This window comes from Mastacembelus armatus, chromosome 1, assembly GCF_900324485.2.
Source record: "Mastacembelus armatus chromosome 1, fMasArm1.2, whole genome shotgun sequence".
NCBI lineage: Eukaryota > Metazoa > Chordata > Actinopteri > Synbranchiformes > Mastacembelidae > Mastacembelus > Mastacembelus armatus.
In genome coordinates, this window is record NC_046633.1 from 3,743,429 (window position 1) to 3,769,105 (window position 25,677).

General features: G+C 41.3%; 2 protein-coding genes across 4 annotated transcripts in view; one reads left to right on the forward strand and one right to left on the reverse strand.

Annotated features, from left to right (window-relative positions):
- The first annotated feature begins 14,344 nt into the window (after positions 1-14,344).
- On the forward strand, positions 14,345-22,175 carry LOC113127867 (beta-1,3-N-acetylglucosaminyltransferase lunatic fringe-like). The gene is made up of 8 exons (XM_026302741.1): positions 14,345-14,780; positions 17,795-17,843; positions 18,300-18,402; positions 18,483-18,636; positions 18,803-18,888; positions 18,990-19,149; positions 19,284-19,369; positions 20,627-22,175. Exons 1-8 carry the CDS (start codon positions 14,424-14,426, stop codon positions 20,691-20,693), a joined length of 1,062 nt encoding a protein of 353 aa, XP_026158526.1. The 5' UTR covers positions 14,345-14,423; the 3' UTR covers positions 20,694-22,175.
- Positions 22,176-24,024: 1,849 nt separating this feature from the next.
- LOC113127852 (protein tweety homolog 3-like) overlaps positions 24,025-25,677 on the reverse strand; it is a 24,438-nt gene continuing 22,785 nt past the window's right edge. For all 3 annotated transcript variants that reach the window (XM_026302720.1, XM_026302718.1, XM_026302719.1), the window contains one exon: positions 24,025-25,677. This exon is cut by the window's right edge and continues 1,197 nt beyond it. The gene's annotated coding sequence lies outside the window, so the exon portion shown is untranslated.

The window sequence follows — 25,677 nt, forward strand, 5'->3', positions numbered from 1 at the left end:
CGTTAGATGCAAAACACACAGTCAACCCTCCACTGCGCACCATTACTCTGCTGCTGTGTAGCAGGGTCAAATTTTTAAAGTCCAATAATTCAACCGCAGTATATTTTTTAAACACACATGCACATTTGAGAAAACCATCTTTCTCAACAGTCCATTTAGCAGCAGTTCTGGATCTCTCAGTTATATTACATGCTCATCAGCAGCAGATGGAGTTTTCACTTATTTTTTTTTCACAGCGTTTTAAGGACTTCTGCACACTATTGACCTGAAAATCCATCCATCAACCAGACTCTTCTATCCGCTCACTGACTGATTCACAGTATAGAGACAGATGATCAGTCTGGTTAACATGCAGTTAACCTGCATGTTGAGGAAAACAATGAAGTCAGAGAATACAAACTCTGCACAGTGCACGACTGGTTCGAACCCAGAACCTTCTTGCTGTGAGGTGACGACAGAGCCTCCCTAATATAATGCATTACATTTACAGCCATCATCACTCAAACCTCAACCCTGATGTCATGCTGAACTTAACCCAAAAACAAATCCTAGCCCTCAAACATCCCGCTTAAAGGCCGGATCACAACAGAAAGTGGCAAAGACAATATAATCAGCATTTTCACAACATGAGACTCCAGGCACTTGGTGACATAGTGACTATGGTACTCACAGGGCTGCAGCAGCTGGTAAGTTCATTGAAAACATACCAGCCAGTAATCAACTAGTACTAACTCACAATTATGGACTTGGGACCTCATAGCTCTGAGTGAGAAACATTCATCTGAATAGGATTGTTATTTTTAATGGATCCTGGCTTAGCGTTTGCCACAATGCAATACAACATAATCCAACACATCACCAATAAAATGTGTGTGTGTGTGTGTGCACATTTCTTCTAGATTACCTTTAGCACAAATGTCATATTTGTGCTGTTTATTTGTTAATAGTTGCTAAAAGAGCTAAAATGAATGTAGCCATAATGACTTCATAGTGTTGCACAACCCTGTCTCAGCGTTTTAGAAACTGCTGTGCCGCATTTTGACATCTGGTAAATCTTCAGGCTCATTGATCTGTTGCTAAAACTCTTGTTCCTAGATCATATTTAATGTTCTCCCAGATGAGAAGTGAATAGTGAGAGAATGCTCCTCAGTGACCACACAGAGACTGTGAAGATTTTCCCTTTTTAAAAAAGCAGTCAGGGAGTTTTTCATGTCATATGACATAATGGCTTCTACAGCTGTCGCTGACTCTCCACTTATCACACAGTATTATGTCCAGTATTATTTACGTTACGTTTAATGGAAACCTACGATTATTATACGTTCTAAACTTCAGTTTTCAAGCTCAACTCTTAGAGGGACAGTAAGTTTTCCCCAGCTAATCCATCAGTTTAATAGTTTACAACACTGTTGTGACCATTAGCCTTTTGTGAAGATGGGTATTTAGCAAAAGTCAAAGATATGTGTGCACAGTTATATTGTTTGTTGTCTCCCTGAAGAGAAAAGATTTTGTTGGATGATTTAGGTGTGACTGAAGATCTCTTTTTCATTTTTTTTTTTATCATTATATGATTTAAGATTCAAGATTTTTCTATACTGACAGTATTTTCAACACTCCCTATACAGAGACTAAAGCCAACTATACTCACTGTTCATGTCTGTCAGTCTCCAGCTTGGATTAGTGTGTTGATCTGTTGTGTAGGCCTCTATTGTTGAAAACAATTAAAACACATCCACGATACAGAGCGCTGCACTGGAAGACATGTTTCTTCATTTAGAAACACAGACTCAAATATTTTTTTAAAAGGTTGCCCCAAAGGCTTAGAATCAGCCCAACAGCTGTGCGAGCACTTTGCTTTATTTAGCTACAGACATATACACTTAGATGCTTCTGAGCTGCAGCTCAGCTGCCACCATGTTGCCTGAGGCAGTGCGGCCGTTCTGATCATCTCAAATAGAAGTAAACACCAGACTTTTGTGCAGCTTTTGGATGCTCTAATCAAAGAAATGGCAACAATTAAAATTAATTTAATCTAATAAATCTAAAATTAAATTAAGACAGGTTAATTAATTAATTAATTAATAGGATAATATAGTGTACGGGAAACAAGATAGTATCTCATGGCCATGGCCTAATAACATGTGGCCACTGCTCATGTATTTTGGTGAGCTCTTGTGAGGAGTATGACTCTATCTCTTGTTTGTTCTAAATGGGCTACAGATCAGAAATATTCATGTTTAAATCATTTTTCCTCCTCAGTTTATGTCACTTGTTTGTTTTGTTTTGCTTTCACTGTGGCAACCTGCTCATCCCTCAGTTTGGCCTTTACCCACCTCCCTCCAGCAGAGTCACTGTATAGCTGCAGATGTAAAAACATCCCCTCAAGCAAGCTTTCATATCCTACTCTCACTGTGATTTATATTCCCAAGATTTTATTTTTCAAACTTTCCCCACTTAGATGTACATGCATGCGTGTCTGCACGCTCGTGCGTGTGTGTGTGTTTGTGTGTGTGTGTGTGACAAAGTGATGCTTTCCCTTTGGCACCACAAGATTAATTTTTACTTGAAATTACAAACTAACACGTCACCGAGCTGCTGTTCTTTTCACAGGGAAGATGTATGAGCACACACCCCCACCCAGCCTGTGTGCCATCCTTCCCCGGCCTCCACAGTGAGGGCTGGGCTTGGGGGCAAAGGTTGGCAGGATCCTGAGGAGGTCCATACATGTGTTTCTTTGTGCCTGTCTGCTTTTACCAGGAATACAATAATGATGGACCCTAAGCCTTTCCATACATGCATGTGCCTGCATGTGTGTTTGTGTGTGTGTGTTTGTGTTTGCGTGAACTTAAAAAAAAAAAAAGCCTTTCATGGTTAATGTACATGAAGATGCATGTTTTAGAAAGACACCACACCACCATCTAGTGGTAAGAAATATTTAGTCACGTTTAAACTTGCTGGCTTGTTTTGTGTAGCGATATTAGAAGCTCCAAAATACCAAAGTGATGTGTGTGGGAGACGTGTAGCCATTTTTATGGAACAAGCAGGAATTGAAAACATTTGTGCAGATTTCAGATAAATAATTCTTGCTGCAGACAATTGCTTCCATCCATAGACTGTGAACAGTAATGCAATAATGGTGGGTGTGTCACCATCAATCTAACAAAGAGAACATCTCAGCTACTGTTTGACACAAACCCATTACACTTAAGGAATAAACAATCAGTCATTATGTCAAGTATTTCATATGATAGCAGGTGGTTTCTACTTGCTAATTGAGAACTTGAGTCCCAAACAGAGGAAGCTAATCTGCACCGTCCAATTTTATAGGCCAGGGCTCTGCTGAAGAATTTAACTGCTTCCCGCTAAAAAAGCAGATGTGGTGTGACTTGCAGTCAGTTGTGAGACTAGTCTTTCATGATCATTTGAATTTTCTGATCAGTCGTTTCAGCAGATTTGGTTCAGTTCAGCAGGAAAGCTATAAAATGTGCTGTTTGTCTTGTGTAGTAGATCGATATATTAAGCTTGTCAGCTACAGCTTGAAGGAGTCCGTTGGGATGAGCATGATGCTCTCAAGGGCAAATAAAAATACTCAAAGTATTTCAGAGGATTGGAGCAGCTTCTGGGTACAGAACTGTAAAGTGCCTGAAACAAACACAGAATATAGTGTCTGGGTCAGCATGGATCAGTTTAATCTGAGTAGAGGTTTGCCTCTGGATCTGGTCTGAGGCTTAACGTCATCCTTTGATTGGCCCCCACTGAGTCTTCTTGTCAGCTTTGAGTCCTGGGGAGAATTAAACCCACGGATGCTTACAAATGAAAGGCTGCAGGAGGGACTTTTAGGACGCTTACTTGGGGTAAGGCCTTAACGTGCACACCGACATATATGTCTATGTTGTATGTCAAATCAACCGAACATGCAAACATGCACAGAATGCTAAAAATGATTCTGTCCCTTGGGTAGTTTGCTTATCGGTGTCAGTGGAAAGTGTTGCACTGTAAGGGCAGCTGATTTTTCTATGTGTGTGTGTGAGAAAGAGCTGTTCTTCTCACGCTACGATGACTCACTGGTGACAACAGACACTGTTCTGATTTATTTTGGTATCACTTATCCTTGATTTGATTTGGACTCACTAGGAGATTACACACACATACTCACATAAAATCACACACACACACACACACACATTCTCACACTCTTATATTCACTCCATGTTGAGTTAGACGACAATTTAACCAACTGCAAATTTTACTGTGCAACATTTAAATGAATAATAGCCAATTTTTAAATTCAACAAAAACACAGTACAGTTAGAAAATGAAACTTTCAATAGTTTATGATCTTCATTCAGTATTTAGCACTTTAGAGTGTTGACTACCTTCCATTTTAGAGGCACACAAAACTAAAGGGCTGTAATCATGACTCTATTAGAAATTAAACTGATTTTTTTACTGTCACAAAGAAGACAAATACCATATGTCAGTGACATGTAGACTACTGTGTGTGCAACAATCCCACAATGCAATGTGCTACCTCATATAGATGCAAAACCTGTGCCAAATAAAACACTTCCAACAGATAAAGCCAGAAGAAGAGCCAAACTAGATGTGCCCCGAGTCATACTAAGCTAAACTAACTGTCACCTGCCTCCAGCTTCAGATTTACCCCACACACACGAGGCTTTGGTCTTACCAGGTCATTCTCAGCAAGAAAGCAATTAAGTGTGTTTCTCAAACTGTCACAAAATTCTTCTACAGGCATTTTAACTTTTTCCAATCCTTAAACTCTTCACAGCTTCAGAGACCTTCAGTAGATGTCATAGGGGTATAATAGGGGTGTGCATGCAGATTAACTTGAAGGAGAAAGTAAATTAGTTGTTTATCACCCTTTACTTTCGCAAACATCTGTATAATACACCATTTGGTATAACGGTGGTTAGAGTGGCTCACACAGTAGAAGTGAGAGAAATAAGGAAGAATACAGAGAAATGGATTTACAGAATAAATAAAATTTGAGATAAAAGCTGGAGGATATAGTGCAGATTAATGTGTTTGTGTGTGTGTGTGTGTGACAGGAAAGGATGTAATTGGCAGTGTGTGGCTGGAGATTTGTGGGTGTCAGGCCAATGTGAGACACCTCTGCTGCAGGCCTGTTTCTACCTCGCTGATAAGATAAAACTGTGTCTGTCACTATCACATTCCCACTAATTGAAAGGCGTCAGCTCTTTTCATCCTGACAGATTAGTGTGTTGCCATATTTGAAGCATTATTATCACTCACACACCTCATTCACATCAAACACCAACATATTCTTGTTTGCCTATGCTTGTGAGGACATAACATTTTCCTACCTTTGGGCCAGGATCAGACAAACCCAACACTGCATTAGTCTTAATCCTTATCCAGCTTGTCAGTCAACAACAATTTATTCCTACTAAATATGGAAATCTTTAAAAACAGATTATGAATACGCACTGATACTCTATGGTATTGTACTCTTTCAGTACTCTGTCTGATTTCACACTCTTTCAGAAACTGTGAAGTTTTTCTTTAGATCAAATCAATCACCAGTTGCCGTAAGTGTCGTGCTGTAAAATGAACAAGTCTCCTTTAGCAAGTAAAATTAAGTTCACACACTGGGGGCCAGCAGGCAGTTTAACTGGATATGTGTGATTAAGATTGAGTAACAGCTGTAGATGTATTATTCTATGGAAAAACCTGACCTTCTCCATCATGCCCTGTCCTCTCACTCTAGCCATAGTCATGTACTGCACATATGTCCACCTAGAATTATAACGATAAGACTCAGAAAAATGTAGATTGTTTGAAGTCAGTTCTCTCACTGCCTAGAAGAAAACAAAAAGCTTCCCAAGTGAATCAAATAAAAACTGTAAGAAAGCAGAGACATCCCACCTACACAGTTATCACCACAGATCACTTTTACCTGTTTTAAGTTCATATCAGTTCAGTAGATTCACTTTCCAGCTTTAGATGAAAGTCGTGACACCGTGACAGGACTGAGGCTCCACACACAGACCAGAGGCTCCCCTGCATTTGTCACGGCTTAGTGCTGGTTGGCTGGATTTCACAGAGCCTGGGGATAGGGTTAAAGTTAGTGAATGTGTGTGTGTGAAAGTCAGTGTGTGTCTTGATGGAGGTCAGGGCAGGTAGTATGGATTTCAAGGACAAGGAAAGCAAGAGTTAAGGGTGAATCACCAGGGAAGAGGGAACAAATCAACCACCCCATTTCAGGGGTTGGAGGGAAAACACTAAGGCAGCAGCTGGCTGAGGTAAAGTGTCACAGTTTTTAGTTAAAGGTAACAAAAACAAGTTTAACTGCTTAAATTGACTGGTGGGTCATTACATACTTATGATTTGCAGCCAAATATTGTTTAAACACGGAACATTGTTTTAAATTCTGCTGCAGATCTCAGAGCTTCCAGATATACCAAGTACATGTAGTTGTGTGTCTATTCAATTGAAGAGTGAAGCCATATAAACACACAGTCTTGGTTTTGAATATTTAACATTTAGCCTCAGTAAATGCTACTTTCTTGACACACACATGAATATACAATCAGCAAAATGCCCATTCGGCTGCTGGTTTTATGGTGCTGATTGACACTTGGTGGCTATAATGCACCAACAAATTCAGTGAAGAAGAAGACCACATGCAAGCAAACAGTGTAAATAATTCACAGTTTAAAACATTAAAAATTCAGCTTTGCAAATGTTTTGTGAGGAAGGAACTGCCTTCAAAATATTTATTAGACCTCAAGGGTAAACACAGTGTATTCTGGTAACTAACCACACAGCAATCTGAGGGGAAAACTGAATGTTTAAAGGAGAAATGCTTTGACTGCTACATATCTTATGGTAGGCACAAGAGAGAGAGCAGTAAAATCCAGACAGCAGACTTGCACAAGAAACCACCAGTAGCCCAGATAAGGATCAGGAAAGCAGCATGTTACATTAAAGCACTATACTCAATAAGGAATATACATCAATGCTAAAATAAACAACACAACAGAATGAGACAAGGGATCTTACCACATTTTAACACTGTTGACAAGAGCACTCACACAAACTCTTCTCTGCTCAGCAGGCCCTACAGCTGACTAGTGCAAAACTACAGGTAGTGACATAGAGAAGGGTCAAAGGTCAAGAAAATGCCAAAATAAAAGCTGCCTAAAATCTCTATCTATCTATCTATCTATCTATCTATCTATCTATCTATCTATCTATCTATCTATCTATCTATCTATCTATCTATCTATCTATCTATCTATCTATCTATCTATCTATCTATCTATCTATCTATCTACACACACACATCAGAGCCCTGGGAAAGTATGTGTGTTTGTAACCAGACACATGAACTGCTCATCTTCACATTCATCTGTTTTCTTTTCATTCAGTTGCTATTTTCTCTTTATCCTTCCCCATTTTGTGTGTGTGTGTGTGCGTGTGTGTGTGTGTGTGTGTGTGTACACATGCCAGTATAATCTAGACTGATTAGATGCCTGATGGCTCAGACCCAAATGAAACAACAGTTAATTTCCCCTCTTCTTCCTGACATTATTTGTCTTCTGCAGGCTTATTTGTGTCTCTCACTCTCACTGTGAGATTCGAACACACACACTGGGCTTTACCATCATACCGCTGCCTTTGATGTGAGTGATAATGTGGAGCTGATGTGCAGTGGGAGTTCTGTGCAGCCTGTGGTACGATCGTGGGAGAGGTGACGACAGGAAGTGAAAAAGGTGACAAGAGAAATGAAAATAATGGTCTGTCTCCACATTTGATTCTCTGGTGGAGTCAAGAACTGCCTCACTGCATTACAGGGCCACAAGTTGAACTGCATCTGTGAATGAATCAAACCTGTATTTATGACAGCCCTATTGCCCTTTAAAACTCCCCTGCTGCATTTGTCTTCCAGTGACTCCATTTCCATAACTCCTGTGTCCCTCACAAGCTTGTTTTATTACACACACATGCAGAGACATACGTCTTTAGACACAAATCTGTTTGGTAAGTTTCCAAACTTACTGTAGGTACAACATCTGTGACATCACCCACAAGTTTCATGTTTTGGGTTTACACTTGGCATCATCCTGGCAAAACATTTCAAACCCTAAAGCTGCTATAATCAATAGGGTTCTGCTAACAGTGGATCAAAAGACTGTGTGTAATATGAGAGGGCTGAGTGACTGTGGTGAATTAGCACCAGCAGTAGACAGACACAGTGAGGAGCTGGGTGGGGACCATACTGGAGGGTTTGTAGCTGAGGAGTCAGATGTTTCCATCACGAGACCAGAGCAGATGTTAAACAACAGTGAGTTCTAGACTTCAGTTCCTCAGGTGACCAGAAACAGGGCCTGAAATAAATACTAATGCTGGATGTGGAAACCCATCCATCCATTTTCTATACCCGCTTATTCCTAACCAGGGTCCCAGGGATCAGCTGGAGCCTGTCCCAGCTCTCTTTGGGTGAAAGGCAGGGGTCCACCCTGGACAGGTCCCCAGTCCATCACAGGGCCACATAGAGACAAACAACCTCACACACTCACACTCACTCCTATGGGCAATTTAGAGTCACCAATCAACCTGACATACATGTTTTTGGACTGTGGGAGGAAACCAGAGTACCTGGAGAAAACCCACACAAGCACAGGGAGAACATGCAGACTCCACATTCCTGCGAACCCAGAACCTTCTTGCTGTGAGGCAACAGTGCTAACCACTCAACCACCATGCTGCCCGATGTGTAAACCATGAACTGTATATAGAGAAATCTAAACTACAGCCACCCACCTACCTAATATGATATGATTTTTTTGGTTTTCTTTTCATGCCAATATTGTGTAAACAGCTTGTTTCCATTTCCAAAAAAATCAACTATATCAGGTTTAAATCCAGAGTAAGTTTATCCAAACTTCTGAAACCAGGATATGGTGTTTACAGCATGCAGCACGAACCTGGATACGCCAAACACCCATTTTAGAAATGACTTCAAACCTTGAGCAAATAGAAAACAAGAACTGATGATTTTTTACCTCAAGACTTTAAAGTACCAGTTTCCTCTCTTTTCATCTTGGTCTATAACTAAAGCTCATATTCTGCCTTTAATAATCAACATTCAACATGTTTTTTAACACACAACGCTTTCAAATCACTGCCTGTCTGTGATTCATCTGCCTAACTGCCTCTGAGACTCACAAAATGTGCACAACAGACTCATTACGTTAACTGCTGTGAAATCTTGTGATTAGTGATTCTGCACTTTAGTTCCGCTCAGATCATTCAGCGCCTCCAACTGCTCCTGGGAGGTGCCTTCACCCCACACACACACATACTCATGCAGTCACATGCAGAGGCACACACACACACTGGGTGGTATGTGCAGGCGCAGTATCATTTAACAGACTCACATGGTTTAAGTTAATCAGCTTTGTGAAAGTAGCTGCCAAGTCATCCCTGAAGATTTATTCATGTTTTCAATTAATCATGTGATTAGGAGTTTTTTTTAGTTTGGAGACTTTTGTGGCCCAGAGCATTTTACCATCATCATCATCATCATCATTATCATCATCACTGGCAGTTGCTACAGGAGTGACCTTACCACAGTATTGTAGCTCTAGTTAAGGCCTAAATGTTATTGTCACAATTCATTAGTCAATCAGACTTAAAACAACAGTGTCAGTAAGAAAGACAATTCACACACACACACACACACATAGTTTTTTTCAATGAACATATTGGCTTTGCAGTATCAGTACTTTTATCCAAAACTGAGGGAAGTATTTTAATGAGAAGCACATGACTGTACAATCCTGGTTAAGATGACAAGACCTCTTGTAGCTGCAGACACTTACACACACACACACACGCGCGTGTGCACACACACACATAACAAGCCTGCACAGACACCCCCACACACATAATGGAAATTGTCAAACATCCCATTCGGTGAAAGGAAATTTTTCTTGTCTGTGGGTTTATTTATTCAGAAGAAGAAACAGAAAGTCTCAGATTAAAAACACCCCAAATATTTCACTGCTAATGTGGTTTTAATTGCATTACAGTATGAAAAGGCAGATGATGTGAAACACACGCAGTGAACAGGGAACTTTTGGCACACACACTCAATTGCATCCATCTTGTGCTTGCAGTGGAAAGTACCTACACTATGGCACAGAATTAGACAGAGGATGAAACAATCCATGTGCTTAATGTAAATGTAAAGAAGCTAGAAAACCCAGATTACAAAATGAAAAACTGCTATAAGAGGATCCAGCTAAGACCCAAAGTGCTTTGTCAAGATTGTTCTCTATAAATGTCCTTGAGACAGAAAAACATTGTTTCTGTGAAATGTTAGTTTCATTCTTTCTCTCTCACACACTCACACACACACACTAAAGCTGTGCAGGTTTTTCCACCATCCATAAAATGATAATCACCACAATCTGCTGAGTGTCTGTTTAGTCTCATTTGTACTGCTGCTTTCCAGTCTTGTGCAGTACTAGTTCAAGATGCCCTAAAGGAAACCTCCACCAAAAGTCTGTCTTTTATTATTATACATTCACCACCTTTAGGTTGAAAGCTGTGTTTTTGAAGCTTGCTATTCATGAAAGAACACAGCTCCACCATCTTAGTTTACTGTATTAGCATGTTAACATTTACTAATCAGCACCACAATAAATACATAGTACAGCTGAGGATGATGGTAATATTATTAGTTTTACAGGTATTTGATCTAAAAACAAAGGTGTTGGTGGTGCTAGAGTCCCAGTGCAGACAGTAACATGAAACCCATTCAAATATATTAATGGTAGAATAAGCCTCTAAAATCACGGTGGATATTTTATACCATTAATAAATGGGTATGACTGTACGAAAACAAAACAAAGAAAAGCCATGTTTTTAGCATTCATCTTTTTAAAATGATCAGAATATACTTGTAAACTACATTAATCAGTGAAGGATTTAAGTGATGCATTTACAATGAATTTTTGACAGGTTTTTCCTGAATGTTACTCTGAGCCTTTTTATAATCTACTGTAGCTGCTCTGACTCCAAACTGGCTACTGCTCCCAGTAAAGTATTCCTTTAAATGCACGCACACAGGCACAAATACACAAGTAGATGAGTTGTTTCCCGAATCCTCATGTTTTTTTCTGAGCGAAGCTTTAATCAGTATCATACTGTGAACCAGAATCCCCTGAAACCTTGACTGACGCCACACTAGCCACAAAGCTCCATCATAAACTGGGACCTGGGACATATCTAGCTCCCTCCTCTCCTCTACCCCCAGCCCCATCACTTGCTCCCTCCCTCCACTGCTCCTCTAGATGTGGTCTGAGAGTGAGCCCTCACTCTGGCAAGAAGAAATGAGGAAAACATCCTCGTTGTTTGTTCTCCTTCCCACTCATAATCACACAGCCCGACAGTTTTTTTTCCACAGGAATAACCACATTTAAGCAGCAGTTGATCTTCAGCTGATTTAACCGTGAAGCTGACTGGGACTTTTAAAGCTCGTGAATGTGTGTCTCCTTCTGTTTATGTGTGGATGTGTAGTTTGTAGAGTGAGAGGAAACGGGGGAAAGATCCAACTTGAGGCTTGGAAAACTGTGACCTTGCACTCTGAATCCTGCAACATATTGACTACAAGATGAAACAAGAGGAGAATGCCGGGAGAGTGGAAAAACAAAGAAAGGAGGGGAGACAAGAGGGAGATCTGAGGAGTAGAAGTCAAGGAGAGGGGTGGTTAAGCTGGAGGGAAAGCAGAGGGGATTTCTACAGATGAAAGAGAGGGAGGAGCAGCATGAAGCTCCACTGTCCTTGCACATTACGGCTGCTCATATCAAACGCACAGAGCCAAGGAGAACCATTATTTCACTCTAAGCATGCAGACAAAGGAGAACACAAAGTCTGGCATGACTCTAAATAAATTCTTCAGTCCACATTCATGCAACAACCACAGCATTCTCCAGATGCACACTCACTGATTTGGTCTGTGAGCAGGACACTGTAGTCATCACAGAGAGGGGACACTTACCTTCGCATGTGCAGCTCAGCTGTTGTGCTTTACAGGGTCCCCAGTAGAAGGAAAGTGAAGGGACTTGTGGTAGTTGGCAGATCTCAGGGTGTGAGTGTGAAGTGAACAAGAACTTTAGATATTATCACTTTAACTAAAATCAAATTGACTTAGAGTATTGAGCTGAGACATAACTTTTAGCTTATTGTTCTATCATCTGGTATGTTAGTTGTGTTTGCTGAACTATTACTGTGGCTATTAAACAATAGGTGTCTTACTGAAACACTGTGTTACCTTTACTGGAGACATTAAGGTGAGTAGCTTTGGAATTACTGACTCTATGGTGCAAAACTGGATTGCCATCACATTTGGAACAGACATTTATATCCTCCTTAGGATGCTTTATATTCCCAGTGGTGAGCCTGTGACTCTAGTGCCTCATCTGTGCTTTGTTTTTAGTGGCACATAGCTAATATTAGCTTGCTCACACACTAAACTAAGACGATGGATGGGTATAGTAAAATCTTACCTTTACGTCTGCATGTTAGCAGAATTGTCAGTGGGACCATATTAACATGACATTAGCCTTTTGCTAAAAGCGCGACTGTGCCTGGGTGCACACAGGATTAATAGCATGGCTGAAGTTTTATTTTGCATCAGGCTTTTTTGCTTTGCACACACTTTAACTCCTCTTATTAAAAGTCTGTAGGGAAAACTTTTCTAACTGATTTGCATAAACTTCAGACAAGTACACACATCGTGCTGTTTCTGTTCATCTTATCTGAAACCATCTTCTATAAATTGTGTGTGTGTAAGTCAGACTCTTAGAAATGATCAACAGGATGACTAATATGTCCCACAATCTACTTCAGCCTAACTGAGATGCTGTGTCACAGGTGACACTGGGCAAGAGGCAAGTGCTAAGGTTCAGTCTGAGAAGCTTTAAGTTTCAGTGTCTTGTGATTTAAAATAGGATGCGTGCTAATAAGCTCACAGTATTTTTAAATCAACTTAAAATGTGTTTTACGCCACAGGATGTGAACCAGTGGTTAGAAGTTATGATGCCTGGATATGTCAATTTAAGGCATGTTAGCAATACATGCTGTACAATGGAACCAGTGTAACAAAATACCACATGGATCATTTATTGGCTTTTTCCAGAACAGTAGTCCTAAATGGACTCATAGTCTTGTTGAAGCATTTGTATATTTTCTAAAATGTAATATTATACTGGCTTTGCTGGAGAGATTAGTGCAGATATGCTGCACAGACAAACCACACATTATTAGAGAGGAAGCATTCCTCAGATGGTTGGAGGATCTGGCAATCTGTCCGCTTGGCATGTCTGTATCTCTTGTGTGTGTGTGTGTGTGTGTGTGTGTGTGTGTGTGTGTGTGTGTGTGTGTGTGTGTGTGTGTGTGTGTGTGTGTGTGTGTGGAGCTGGCAGCACTACACACACTCTGATGTCACGGTGTCTTTCAACATCTGTCCACTTGGAGACTGACCCACCAGGCTTCCAAACAGATGAACTAAAGGGATGTTGCTTTCCAACAAGGAGAAGTGCTGCTTTCATCTTCAGTCATTTCAAAATGCCTGAAATGTGCTGCATTATCATTCACGTTGCAAAGCCCAGAACAAAGCCTGGTGTAACACCGATATCTTGATTGAAGTGTCATTAGAGTAGGTCTTAAAACATCCCCCAAAATACAAAGACCAATTTAAGGCAAAGCCTGAAGAAAGAGACCACTGGAGGATTTGTCATGTGCATTTCAAGCTCTGACCTTTGCGGGTACCACAACCCGACCCAGCTGAACACCTATGGGAGACTTGGGACCAAGATGAAAGCAGATCAATGCTCAGGCGCAACAGAAACATTCAACAGAGCTTTGTTGTCATCACTTCTGCAACTAAAGTGGGTGATATACAGCCACAATGTCAAGAAAAAGACATTTACAGAGCATTTGGGAGGGTGAGACACTTTGTATTGTTTTTAAACAGGCTCATCTTTAAATGTTCACCTATCTGACCCACTGAATGCATGACAGGGTCCTCGCCTAAACAAAGAAGGAGGCATCTTTTAATAGTAATGATCTTCCTTCTCTCGCATCTTTATACACAGTGAACAGGAGCCTCCTTTCTGAAGCGGCCATGTGGATCTTCATCCACAGAGCTCGCCGCTTCTTTGCAGGGTAACTCCGCCCCCACCGAGCGCTCAAACCGGCCATTGGTTGAAAATGCACCGGCACCGCCCCTCCCACTGGTGGAGTTTATAACTTCAGGGTAAAACAAAGCAGAGTCCCGCAGAGAGAAGCTGTGCAGGCAGGGAGGCTGTGACTCGTGTCTGCACCGTGGATATGTTAAAAACTTAAGCCTTTACCGAGCCGTCACTATGTGGAAACATGGGGCATCGAAACACACGTCCAGCTGCCCCCGCGCTGTTACCGCCGCGGTCACCTGTCTGCTGGTCACCGGGATGCTTGTCGTCACTGTCGGACACCCGAGCCGCAGAGACGCGGACGAGTCTCCGGCTCCAGCGCCGAGTGGAAAAGTTTTCTCGGCGTATTTCAGGAAATTGGCCCGGGAGCGGAGAGCGATAAGCGGCCCCCCGCGGAGCAGCGGTCCCCCCAGGCCGGTGGAGCATCTCTCCCCGGCCGACCTGTTCATAGCGGTAAAAACCACCCGGAGGTACCACCGACACAGACTGGAGCTGCTGCTGCGCACATGGATCTCCAGAAACATGCAACAGGTGAGCGAAGGAAATAAACCAGGTTTGTCACAGGGATGGGTTTTATAAAAAAGGACTTATATGACTTGAAGATGACTGTTGCAGCTGATAGAAACCTGAACACACTGCATACTTCAGTTAGGACTGTTAACGTGGAGCCACATCAGGTAGAAAATAAATCATATTTTGCCTTTTGATTTTGTTATTTTGTGCAAAATCTACTAGAAAATAAACAAGATACCAGATAATAGTCAGGATTTTCTTATAAGTCACTTCAATCTTGTGTTTTCGTTGTTTCATTTGGTGAAGGTTGATTTTCATCAGCCCAGTGCTGCTAGATGTCCACTGCACCTTTACACAGGGACTAGTTTCCAAAAGTTTTCCCTCAGCCCTGCAGCAACTGCATGAATGTCCTGGGCTCTGTGAATGTGACGGGGTTCTCTGGGTCTTTGATCCAGCCTGCCAGTGAGCTGTAAACCAGATAGAGGCCTTTGTGATGTATGAGAGGGAGGTCTGAAGGCTAACAGGCCGACCACACTGCTGCTAATGTGATGACATAAAGCCTGGATCCACTCAGATGTATGAATGAACCCCAGGAACCATGAAATTCATCAAGCAGTCCCAGTGATATGCAGATTTGTTTTCAAGGCAGCAAACACAACAAAGCAGCTGTTCAGCTTGAGACTGGCTTCCTGAGCGGCTGTAGTCTGCATCACAACAGCTGACATGGCTTTGAACTGAAGTTATAATTGATCTGCAGATATAAACTCATAAAATATGATTCAGTGCCTGTAAAATGTCCAACAGATCTATCTATCTTCAAAATATTCATATTTTAGAAGCTGGAAACACTTTTTTCCTTTTCTGCTTTTGATTGATTCTAAAACTGCTAATTGATGTGATAATTTACTCATCATTGTCAGTCTGAACCTGAACCTAGTGTGTTAGAAAGCATTTTTCCAGGTAGAGCATTAGAACATTAGTCCTGTGATCTGGAGAAGTTATAACATGACTGGTGGAGTTGAAAGGGAAATGTTGGCACAGGGAGACTCACAGATAGAAATCTGACATCAAACGAGATGAACAGACAGCCTTTTGGTCTGAATCACAGTGGCAAGTGAGTCAACGATGAATCTGTTGCTATAAAACACATGGGATTGTGGTGAACTGCACCCAGGCAGCTTCAAACCTCGTAATCGAATGCAGACGTGACTGTAGATGGTCCAGCGGTCGTTCTGATTTCCATTTAAACCTCAGTGTTTGAGGATAAACGCATTCAAGTCTCATCTCACGCTGCAGTCAGGCTGTTGATCAAAACACACTTTAAGCAGCAGGAATCAGCTTGTGTGTGTGTGTGTGTGTGTGTGTGTGTGTGTGTGTGTGTGTGTGTGTGTGTGTGTGTGTGTGTGTGTGTGTGTGTGTGTGTGTGTGTGTGTGTGTGTGTGTGTCTCCTGCATGTGCTCTCACAGGTAGGTGTGTGTAGCTCTACCTGTTTCCCAGTCACACCCCTATACTGTAAGCCTGCTGAGTCATGGAAATACAGCAACACACACACACACACAAGCACATGTTCTCACAGTGTTGCCTTTATCTTCACAAACACAAACGCCCTGGGAAAAACCTGGTTTCTCATGGGAAGTTAAAAATGTGTCTGATCACGAGAGTAAACACACACACACACACACACACACACACACACACACACACACACACTTTCTCCTTTCTCTGTTTCCTGCATTGTTAAGCTCATCAATGTTAACACACTTCAAACCCTCCTTTTCTCTCTCCCCTGACTGTCTCTGCCCCCCCCCACTGCTTGCCCAGATTAACACGTGCTGGCATCACACACAGACCCACTCAAACACTCGTACAGATGCACAAGTCGACTGCTCTCAAGGGGCTGAAGAAAAAAAAAAAACGTCTGACAAAAATTCACAGCTGGCTGGACTCTCTTTCTCTCTCTCCCAGTTTTTTTTTCCCAGTCTCTCTCTCACAGGCAGTGATGTGATCACACAGCACTTGGTCCAAAGATTTATTATTGAATTTATGCTGCATGGCAGGCGGGGTTGCAAAGTGGAATCCCCCTGAGTCTGTCTTCTCATTGGGGCAGAGCACACAGTGAAAGGACAGGGAGGATTTGGACATTGGTACATGTTTGTGATGTCGTCCCTGTACTTCATGTCTACAGTACAAAAACACAAACTGCCAGGCCTGCACACACAACAGCAACCCAGGAAACAATCATCTGTTTATTTGCAGGACACACCAAGTTTTAACAGCACTTAAGTGACTGCATCATCCAGCAGGCCACCATACACTGACTTTCCTTGAACGTGTCATGAGGTGGATAATTATGGTTCAGAGCAAAATATCAAGTATTGTGTTGCCATTAGGTTACAAGATGTTCAATTCTCAGATTTTCTTTATTGTCCTTCCTCCAGCAGGTCATTGTTTGTAGCATGTGCCACAACTACTGCACAGACATTCATGTGTAAACAAAGACCATACACTGCTCACTCAGTATGAACGTACACAGCCTCAAATTAAAGCCTAGTGTCAGCACTGTAACCTCACTCTCATTGTTTCATTTCAAATCTATTGTCCTGGAATACAGAGCTACAACGACACACTATTTCTAGACAGCGCTGTATGTGCACCCACTGTGTGTGTTTACTTCCTGTGGAAGGTTGTGGGGTCTACATGGTTTCCTGAGTGCGCAGTGACCCTCAACCCCATCAGTCATCACATAAACATTCGTGTGCACACTCAGACACACACAGCCACATGGTTGTGACCAGCTGCTCTGCTGCTGATAGACAAGACGCTTACCTTTGTCCTAAACCTCGTCCAGTGTTAGCAGTGCTTGCTGCTGTAGTGGCGTCTGTGTCAGTGTGTGTGTGTGTGTGAGTCTCACCTGAGATCATAAGGTCAGCCGTGAACCATGATGGTGGAGCAGTGAGTGCTTCTGTACGATGCTGTTTCTCTTTTCCTGCTGGTCAGTCATGCAAACTGTGCATATGGGTTTTTTTCCACAGACGTACGTGTTCACTGATGGAGAGGACAAGGAGCTGAGCAAAAGGATGGGTGAGTGTGTGCGTGCACACACACACACACACACACACACACACACACACACACACACACACACACACACACACACACACACACACACAGAGTCAAACACAGAGCCAAACACAGAGCAGTAGTTTCGCTGAGTAGCAGCCATGTTATCTGCAGTTGAGAGAGGCAGGAAAGCAGGAACCAGGCTGCTGACTGGGCAATACTGAGTTTCCATGAAGGGCAGGAAGTCACATCAGTTTAATCAGTTTCCTCATCTTACTCATGGAATTGTTTTACTTTCTGTTATTCTTCTCACTAACACACACACTGTGAAAGTTAATGTAGAGAAATGTGCATTCAGGACATTCATGAGGTTGTTTTTAGGCAGTCAGCTGCTTCAGATAAACACCTTTATTTCTCGTATACTGCTTAACATTGCTGTCTCATGTATGCTGATTTATTCCTGTTACTGATCATCAGGGGCACATTTGATCAACACCAACTGCTCAGCAGCCCACAACCGTCGGGCGCTCTCCTGTAAAATGTCTCTGGAGTACGACACTTTTATCCACACTGGCAGGAAGTAAGACACAATCCATGTGCACTGTCATCATGAATTCACACAAATAGCATTTTACTAACTCTCATCCGCATCTGTTCCAGGTGGTTCTGTCACGTGGATGATGATAACTACCTGAACGTCGGCTCCCTCCTGAAACTTCTATCTCAGTACAGCCACACACAGGACGTTTACATCGGCCGGCCCAGCCTCGAACGACCGATAGAGGCCACAGAGATACTCAGCACCACTGAAATGGTAATAATTGTCTTTGCAACATTCCTGGCACTTTCACCTTAAAATTTAAAATTCCTGTAGGGATGCAGGTTCACAGCCTTTATTGTTCATATTACTGAAATATTCTAAACGTGTCTAGCTCTCAGTCCACGAGCTGCTTTCATGCTCTGTATGTGTTTGTGTTCAGAAACAGGTGAGATTCTGGTTTGCCACAGGAGGAGCCGGGTTCTGTCTGAGCCGTGGCCTTGCCCTTAAAATGAAACCCTGGGCGAGGTAAACCCACACTGAGATCAGTAGTGACTTTAGTTAGGGACTGTTTTAGCTATAGCATCAAACCTCCTCTTCCATGTGCTCTTACTTTTCTGTCTATCTAGTGATGGCACTTTCATGACAACAGCTGAGCACATCCGCCTCCCTGACGACTGCACCGTCGGTTACATCGTGGAGGGGCTGCTGGGTGTGAGCCTCATCCGCTCAGCTTTGTTCCACTCCCACCTGGAAAACTTGGGACTGGTGTCAGACGTACACAGCCAGGTATACACACACACACACACACACACACACACACACACACACACACACACACAAACACCGACATGTGCAGCCATGACACCACAGCAGATGTGAAAACTAACTCAGCAGCATGTCTTTGTTTCTGGCTCCATCAGGTGACTCTAAGCTACGGCACTGTGGAAAACAGCAGGAACACAGTCAATGTGAAAGGACCGTTTTCACTTAATGACGATCCTACGAGGTAAAATATTTGCATGCAAATGTATGTAAATCACATCGCATGCAAATGTAGAGTCAGGTCATTTAGTTGCTTCATTATGCGGTAAGACAGTACAGCACAATACAAAGCACGAATCATCCATAATGCATGATAATGATGACTGGAATGAGCAGAAAGTCAAACACTGCAGGAGGACATCTCTGTCATGCTGATCCAGCTTATTTCCTCATTAAACAGCACACACACAATTTGCCATTTTAGTTGAGAAGTATCTGGATTTCTTGTTTATTTTTATCTATTGTTAACAGAAATTGATTTTCATATTAAAATAACATCAACATTGTCGGTCTAACAATGGATGGTTTAGGAAAATGGTCATTAATTTATCAGACTACATGCAGCTACCCCTGAAGCCCCAAAACACATGTAAGAAAACAGACTTCATGTTAAATTTGCCTCAGTTTGAGACCGAGGGGCTGATTAACAAATATAAAGCCCCATGTGCAGTACACAGTGTTGGTATTTCACCTATTTACATAGATTTGTGAAGTGGCAGGTTAATTTCCTGTATGGTGCCTGGCTTTTATTTTCAGAGGCTAAAACTACCCGCTAATTTCTTTTCCCAAAAGAAGCAGTCTGCACTGCTCAGCCCAACACAAAAGGTCACTTCACTGTGAATATTTCACTTGCAGACGCCATAACACATCACTAAGAGATGTGGCGAACAAAACAATACAAAGGCTAAAACAAACTGATCGTATCTTCAGTCCTCCTGGCATCAAGAGGTTTTATTTTTTTAATCGTTCCCCTGAAACCTCTTCCTCTTTCTCCGTCCCTCTGTTTAGCAGTGTCATCGTATTGAACCAGGCTAATTATCATTATTGTACCTCATCAATAGATACTAATGGCTAAGGGGCTGGAGGTAATAAGATAAGGTGGATTAGTTAATGGAAAAAATCTTTTCTCACAATAAGTAACAAACACATTATCATGTATTTTTTGATATTTGTGACAGTCCTGCAGCTGCACATGCACACACTGTTTCAGGACAGACTTTAGCTTTAAAACATGTGCACTACAATCCTCCTTTATGTAAGTGCTTTAGTTTGTGTATGCTTCTCTACTATGACATGTTTCCTGACTTTGTTCATTGTGCCTAAGTGTGCGTATGTGCATGAATGTGTGCACATGACTAATTGTATTCATTGTTTTATTTTGAAATAATCCGCAGTTGGTGGCTTCCAGGCATTGTGACTCTCATTTCCCTCTTTTTCTCAGGTTTATGTCTGTCCATTGTCTGCTGTACCCAGACACTCCCTGGTGCCCCAGCCCCCGGCCACTTTAACACCTATCCAGAGACAAAGGGGAGGGATGGGTTGACAGGGGATAAAAGTCAATGTCTGATTAAACTGATTTGTTTCTGATGGAGGAGGCAAGTGTTGCAGACATGCAGCAATAAAGCAAAGGTCCCACCACTGCCCTCCACTGATACCTGAGGAATCTGTGAAACACTTAACTCATCTCCCACAGCAATTTGACTTTTTGGTTTGACACCTGAACTCTGACCCTGTGAGATCACATGTCAAAAGGCCCAAATAAATTGCAACAAGCGAAGAGGACTAAAAGATAAAATAAATTCTTGAAGGTGACGGTGGCAGGAGAGGTCCAGCCCTGTTGCTAACCTAAAGCAACTAAGACAGACTGTTTCCAGTCTTTGTGCTAAGCTGAGCTGACACACTGTTGCATCCAGCTTCATGTTTAGCAAACAGTCACTGACGTGGGATCAATCTTCTCGTCCAAGTCTCAGCAAGTCTAGTTATCCTTAAATGTAAGGTTGGGTATGTAGACTTTTCTACATGGTGCCGGTGCTGAATCAAAAGTGAGTCACAGAGTCATCAGGGCATTGATCCTGTAGGAACCATGAATTCCAACCAGTTTATTGGTGATCGACTCCACCTGTTTATCACGTCCAGGGGTGAGGCCTCTGTCTTGGCTGAATGTCAATGTAGGCTTCAGTCCTGAAATCCTACCCTCGTTTTACCCTCATTTACCATCACGTTAACTGAACAGGAACACTCCTGCTGTTTGATGCAGCCTGTTGTCAATGTCCTCACTCTCCTTTATCTCCTGTGACAGATCATTCTGTTGAATATGTCTGAATATATTATTTGGTTGTCCATCCTGTGCTACATGCTCCAGTGTTAACCAGTTTAGATTCACAGCAAATCACCCGTTATTTCTTTTCATAATGAGGGAGGAAAAAAAGCATCTTTATTTGAAGTTTTATACCATCAGTATTATCTTCCCTCTGAAGTGTGTTATCATGATTCAACAAAGTGTTTGATTTCTGCCATTTACAACTCATCATTTGATAAAAAGACATAAAAAATTGTTCAGCGTTTTGGATGATGACTTTATTGGCTTATTCTGCTAAAAGATAGATCCTACACCTGGTGTCTATCTTTAATGTCAAAACTCTGAACAACACCTCTGTTAGAAATGATTCTTTCATTAATGGTGAAAATCACGTGTGAACAGTGTGAATAATTGTATTATGATGCTTTTAAAATGTTATCGCAGTGTAAAAAAGATGACCCCCTTTGAGGTTTATTGAGAAATGACTCATGTTGGGTCGTCTTCTGTATTTGGGTGCAATGAAAGTCAAGACAGTTGTTGCAACTGAATGAAAGTTCTTAAGTTAAATTCTGTCCCTTGTAAATTGAATGTACATGATGTAGTGTTGCTTCTGAAGCGTACATGGTTTCTCCAGTATCTGGACTGTATGTAGACATCATGACTGAAGTGAATTAAAGTTTTTGTTACAATACTTGAATGTGTTTGAGTGTTTGTGACCCCGTGAAGGAGTTTCAGTGGAGCTGTGAGGGATACAGCTCCATCCTTTTACATCTGACCTTGTTTATGAGCCCCCCCACCTGCCCCCATGACCCCACAAAATTCCAACACCCACACACGTGCACTGAAACAACAGCAGCGCTCTTATCTGATTGAACCATACACAAGGTCCTGCAGAGATAAAGGCAGAGCCGAGAGATTAGTGCACTGCATTTGTGTGTGTGCGTGTGCGTGTGCGTGTGTGTGTGTGTGTGTGTCATGGCCTCTCTCCCACTGTGAGCTCAGAGATGTCAGGCTATGTAGACCATAGGGAGCAATTACACACAGCAGTGAATTTGTGAAATTTATTCCAAAGGTTAACATCATGTGGACAGTGACACCTGTTGGCCGTATGTGTTACTGCAATGGGTGAAAACTAAAAAAATACACTCAGTTGTCAGTTTATTAGGTACACCAATCTAAAACTATTGCAGTCTAACTCAACAGTCATGCTATTAATCCTCCCTTTATGAAAGTTGTAGATAATTGTCGAGTCGGCGCAATGATTGTCTCAATTAATATAAATGAGGTAGACAAAATAATGGAAATGCCTGTCACTATAGCACAGTACAATAGTTCATTGGTTTTAATTAGATCTGGCTCATTGCAGCATGTTCTTCTCGTTAGCCACTGATTGGCTAAATGACAGAAAACAGGGACTGACAGGTTTAACAAGAGAGAGTTACAAACAGTAGGAGTATCTGCCTTAAATGTAAACAGGCAGACAGGGAACAGGTGAGTGTGGGTGGAACAGAAACCAAGCGTGAGAAACTAACTGAATACACGTGACTTAAATTAGGATCATGAAGGGTGAAGCTGAAAACACAAGACAAAGGTTAGACAGGAAGTGATAACCAAAATAAGAGTCCGAGCAAAGGAAGAACCAGAAAATAACACATAATATTGACGTGAATAAACAAAAGTCAAAATCAGACCTGTGACATGTCACATCCATCATATATAAAGTACATTTTACCTTTTAACAACACAGGCATGATTTCATCAGAGACTTAGGGGCTTGGCCTGTGTGATTACTGTCTGTCAGGGAACATGATGAGGGAAGTTCACTGCAACACCAGGAGTAACATATTCTTTAACCATGTGCTTACACTATAAGGCCACCAGGTGGAGACAAAAAAAGCCAGTTTCTGATACAGTGAAGTGTCACCATACTGCTCTAACAAAGACAGCTCCAAACATCTAAATAGAGCTACACTGCATAAGCAAGACAATGTTTTAGAGGTGAAAACAAATATGTAATGGTACACAGTAAAAATAAATGCAATCCTAACAAGGTTCAAACAGTGCACTAAATGCACACCTCACTGTTTCTTAGTACTTTGGAAAATGTCATGATGAGCCAAGATTGATGGAGTCATTTTATCACCATCAGTTCAGCAGGCTTTTTATTCTGCTCTTGGTATAATTGGTAATGTGTAGTTATTGATTAGCATTAGGCAGAGATGACAGTCTGAAATGATGGTCACATTAATAATAAAAATGGTGGAATGAGTCTATGAGGTAGTAAATTAGACTGACAAGAACACAAAATAAAGCTATAAAACAAACACTCCACAGATGCTATTTAAAGATTTATATTCTGCTTTTTCAATGGAGGATGTTTCCCAAATGAGATGAACAGTTTCTGTGCTGACCTGACAGACTTACCAAGGTTTTTATAACCTATGGAGTAACATGTTTAGGTATGTTTGTGCTACTTTGATCATTTTGTTCTACTGCATCCATCTGCTTGAACTACATAACAAAAGAACCAGCAGTCTTGGTCCGTATGTTAAAGTTGCTTTAATTTCTTTTTTTAAAACATTTATTCCAGGCTGAATGATATCATTACCACAGTTTTGACATTTACATCATTAATATCTTAGTTAAACTATCAGAAAATAAAAACAGCCATAGAAAACATTGTTTGTCTGGCACACCTGGACAGAGGTGTATTTGAAACCCTGTTACTGACTTTTAAACATTAGCTTTTTCCATTGAGAAATACTGCACCAGATTGGTAAAATCACAGAAAGCTTAGTACAGGAATTCAAATACGTTAGGTCAGGTATACAGACTACACTGGAATAGTTTTATTAAAACATTGCAAGACAGAGAGTCATTCACCATTAATAAGGGAGGAAAAACGCTGCTCTTGCCTTTATTCTCCTACAAAAACAGCTAGCTAGTATTTTATCTTTAAAGTTTGATTTTTACAAGACAGAGAAAAAAAAACAAAAAAAAAACATGTTGTGATATGAAGAGTGTTTTAAGAGTTTAAAAACATTATGAAAGGCCATTAATCAGTGACTAATCCCATAGATCCTAACATTGGTTGTATCAATGGTGCAAAAAACACTGCAAAGTACTCGACCATAGGTAGCATTGTTACCATAACATGGACATTTTCTTTCTAGTAAGTCACACATGTAAGATTGTCTCGCTAATACGAGAAGTGGTCATTGATTAATAATAAAATATTAAAATGCTGTACAGGTATGGTGGATGAAAGGTGTTTGAATGTTTGGACCCTGCTCATTTAGCTAATATGAGATTCCAGGATTCTCTAAAAGGCAAGTTACTACCCACTACATCACCCATAATGCACATGGTTATCAGTGTGATGACACAGCTGTGGGAAGGCTTGCAGTCACTACAGTTCTAGATGTGAATGTAAATAGGACAAAAGTAGGGAAAGATGGATTTCATATGATACTGCAGTGTGTATTGAATATGTCTGTATCTGTACAGAAGGTATGTGTGTGTGCATGCTGATGTGTGTGTGTGTGTGTGTATGAGGGCATGCACAGCGTCTGTATAGATATGACTCTGGTTAGATAGGCTGGCCCTTGCTTGCAGCCAGTCAGACACACTGATCACTGTACTTACACACAGTAACACTGAGATAGAGCAATAGCCAATCACGCCTCAGTGAGGTCACATACGGATTCACGACTACAGTTTTTATACACTGTACACAGAGTTTTAGAGCAGGAGGAAAAACCACTGGCAGTGTGTTTTACTTCTCCATCTAGCAAAGTCACCGTGAAGAGTTTGTGCTTGTGGGTAAAAAAAAAAAAGGGAAAAAAAAAAAAAAGTGGCTAAAGATTGATCCGAGGTCACCAGAATAAAAGCACAAGACAAAAGAAACCACAGTAAAGAAGAAACAGAATACTACAGTTGGTCACAGTATCACATCCCAAATGTCAGTTTATAATAAAACATAAAAAACACCCAGTGTCCTTGATTTTCAAACATTTTTATGTAACATTATATATCAGGGACATGATTTCTTCAGGTTTTAGGACATACGATTCTTTAACTTATGGTGTCAAGTTTCCTGCTTTTTATATTCCTTTTCATATCCCTGAATGAAAACAAAACATTAAAGTAAAAAAAAAAAACATCCCTCCTCAGTCCTGTGGGACCTAGACTGG

Excerpts from the sequence above, each read along its gene's own strand:
- LOC113127867 (XM_026302741.1), top strand. The coding sequence starts at position 14,424 with ATGTGGAAACATGGGGCATCGAAACACACGTCCAGCTGCCCCCGCGCT. Across the intron at positions 18,637-18,802 it reads TACTCAGCACCACTGAAATG|AAACAGGTGAGATTCTGGTT; the intron begins GTAATAATTGTC and ends GTTTGTGTTCAG. Across the intron at positions 19,370-20,626 it reads CTTAATGACGATCCTACGAG|GTTTATGTCTGTCCATTGTC; the intron begins GTAAAATATTTG and ends TCTTTTTCTCAG.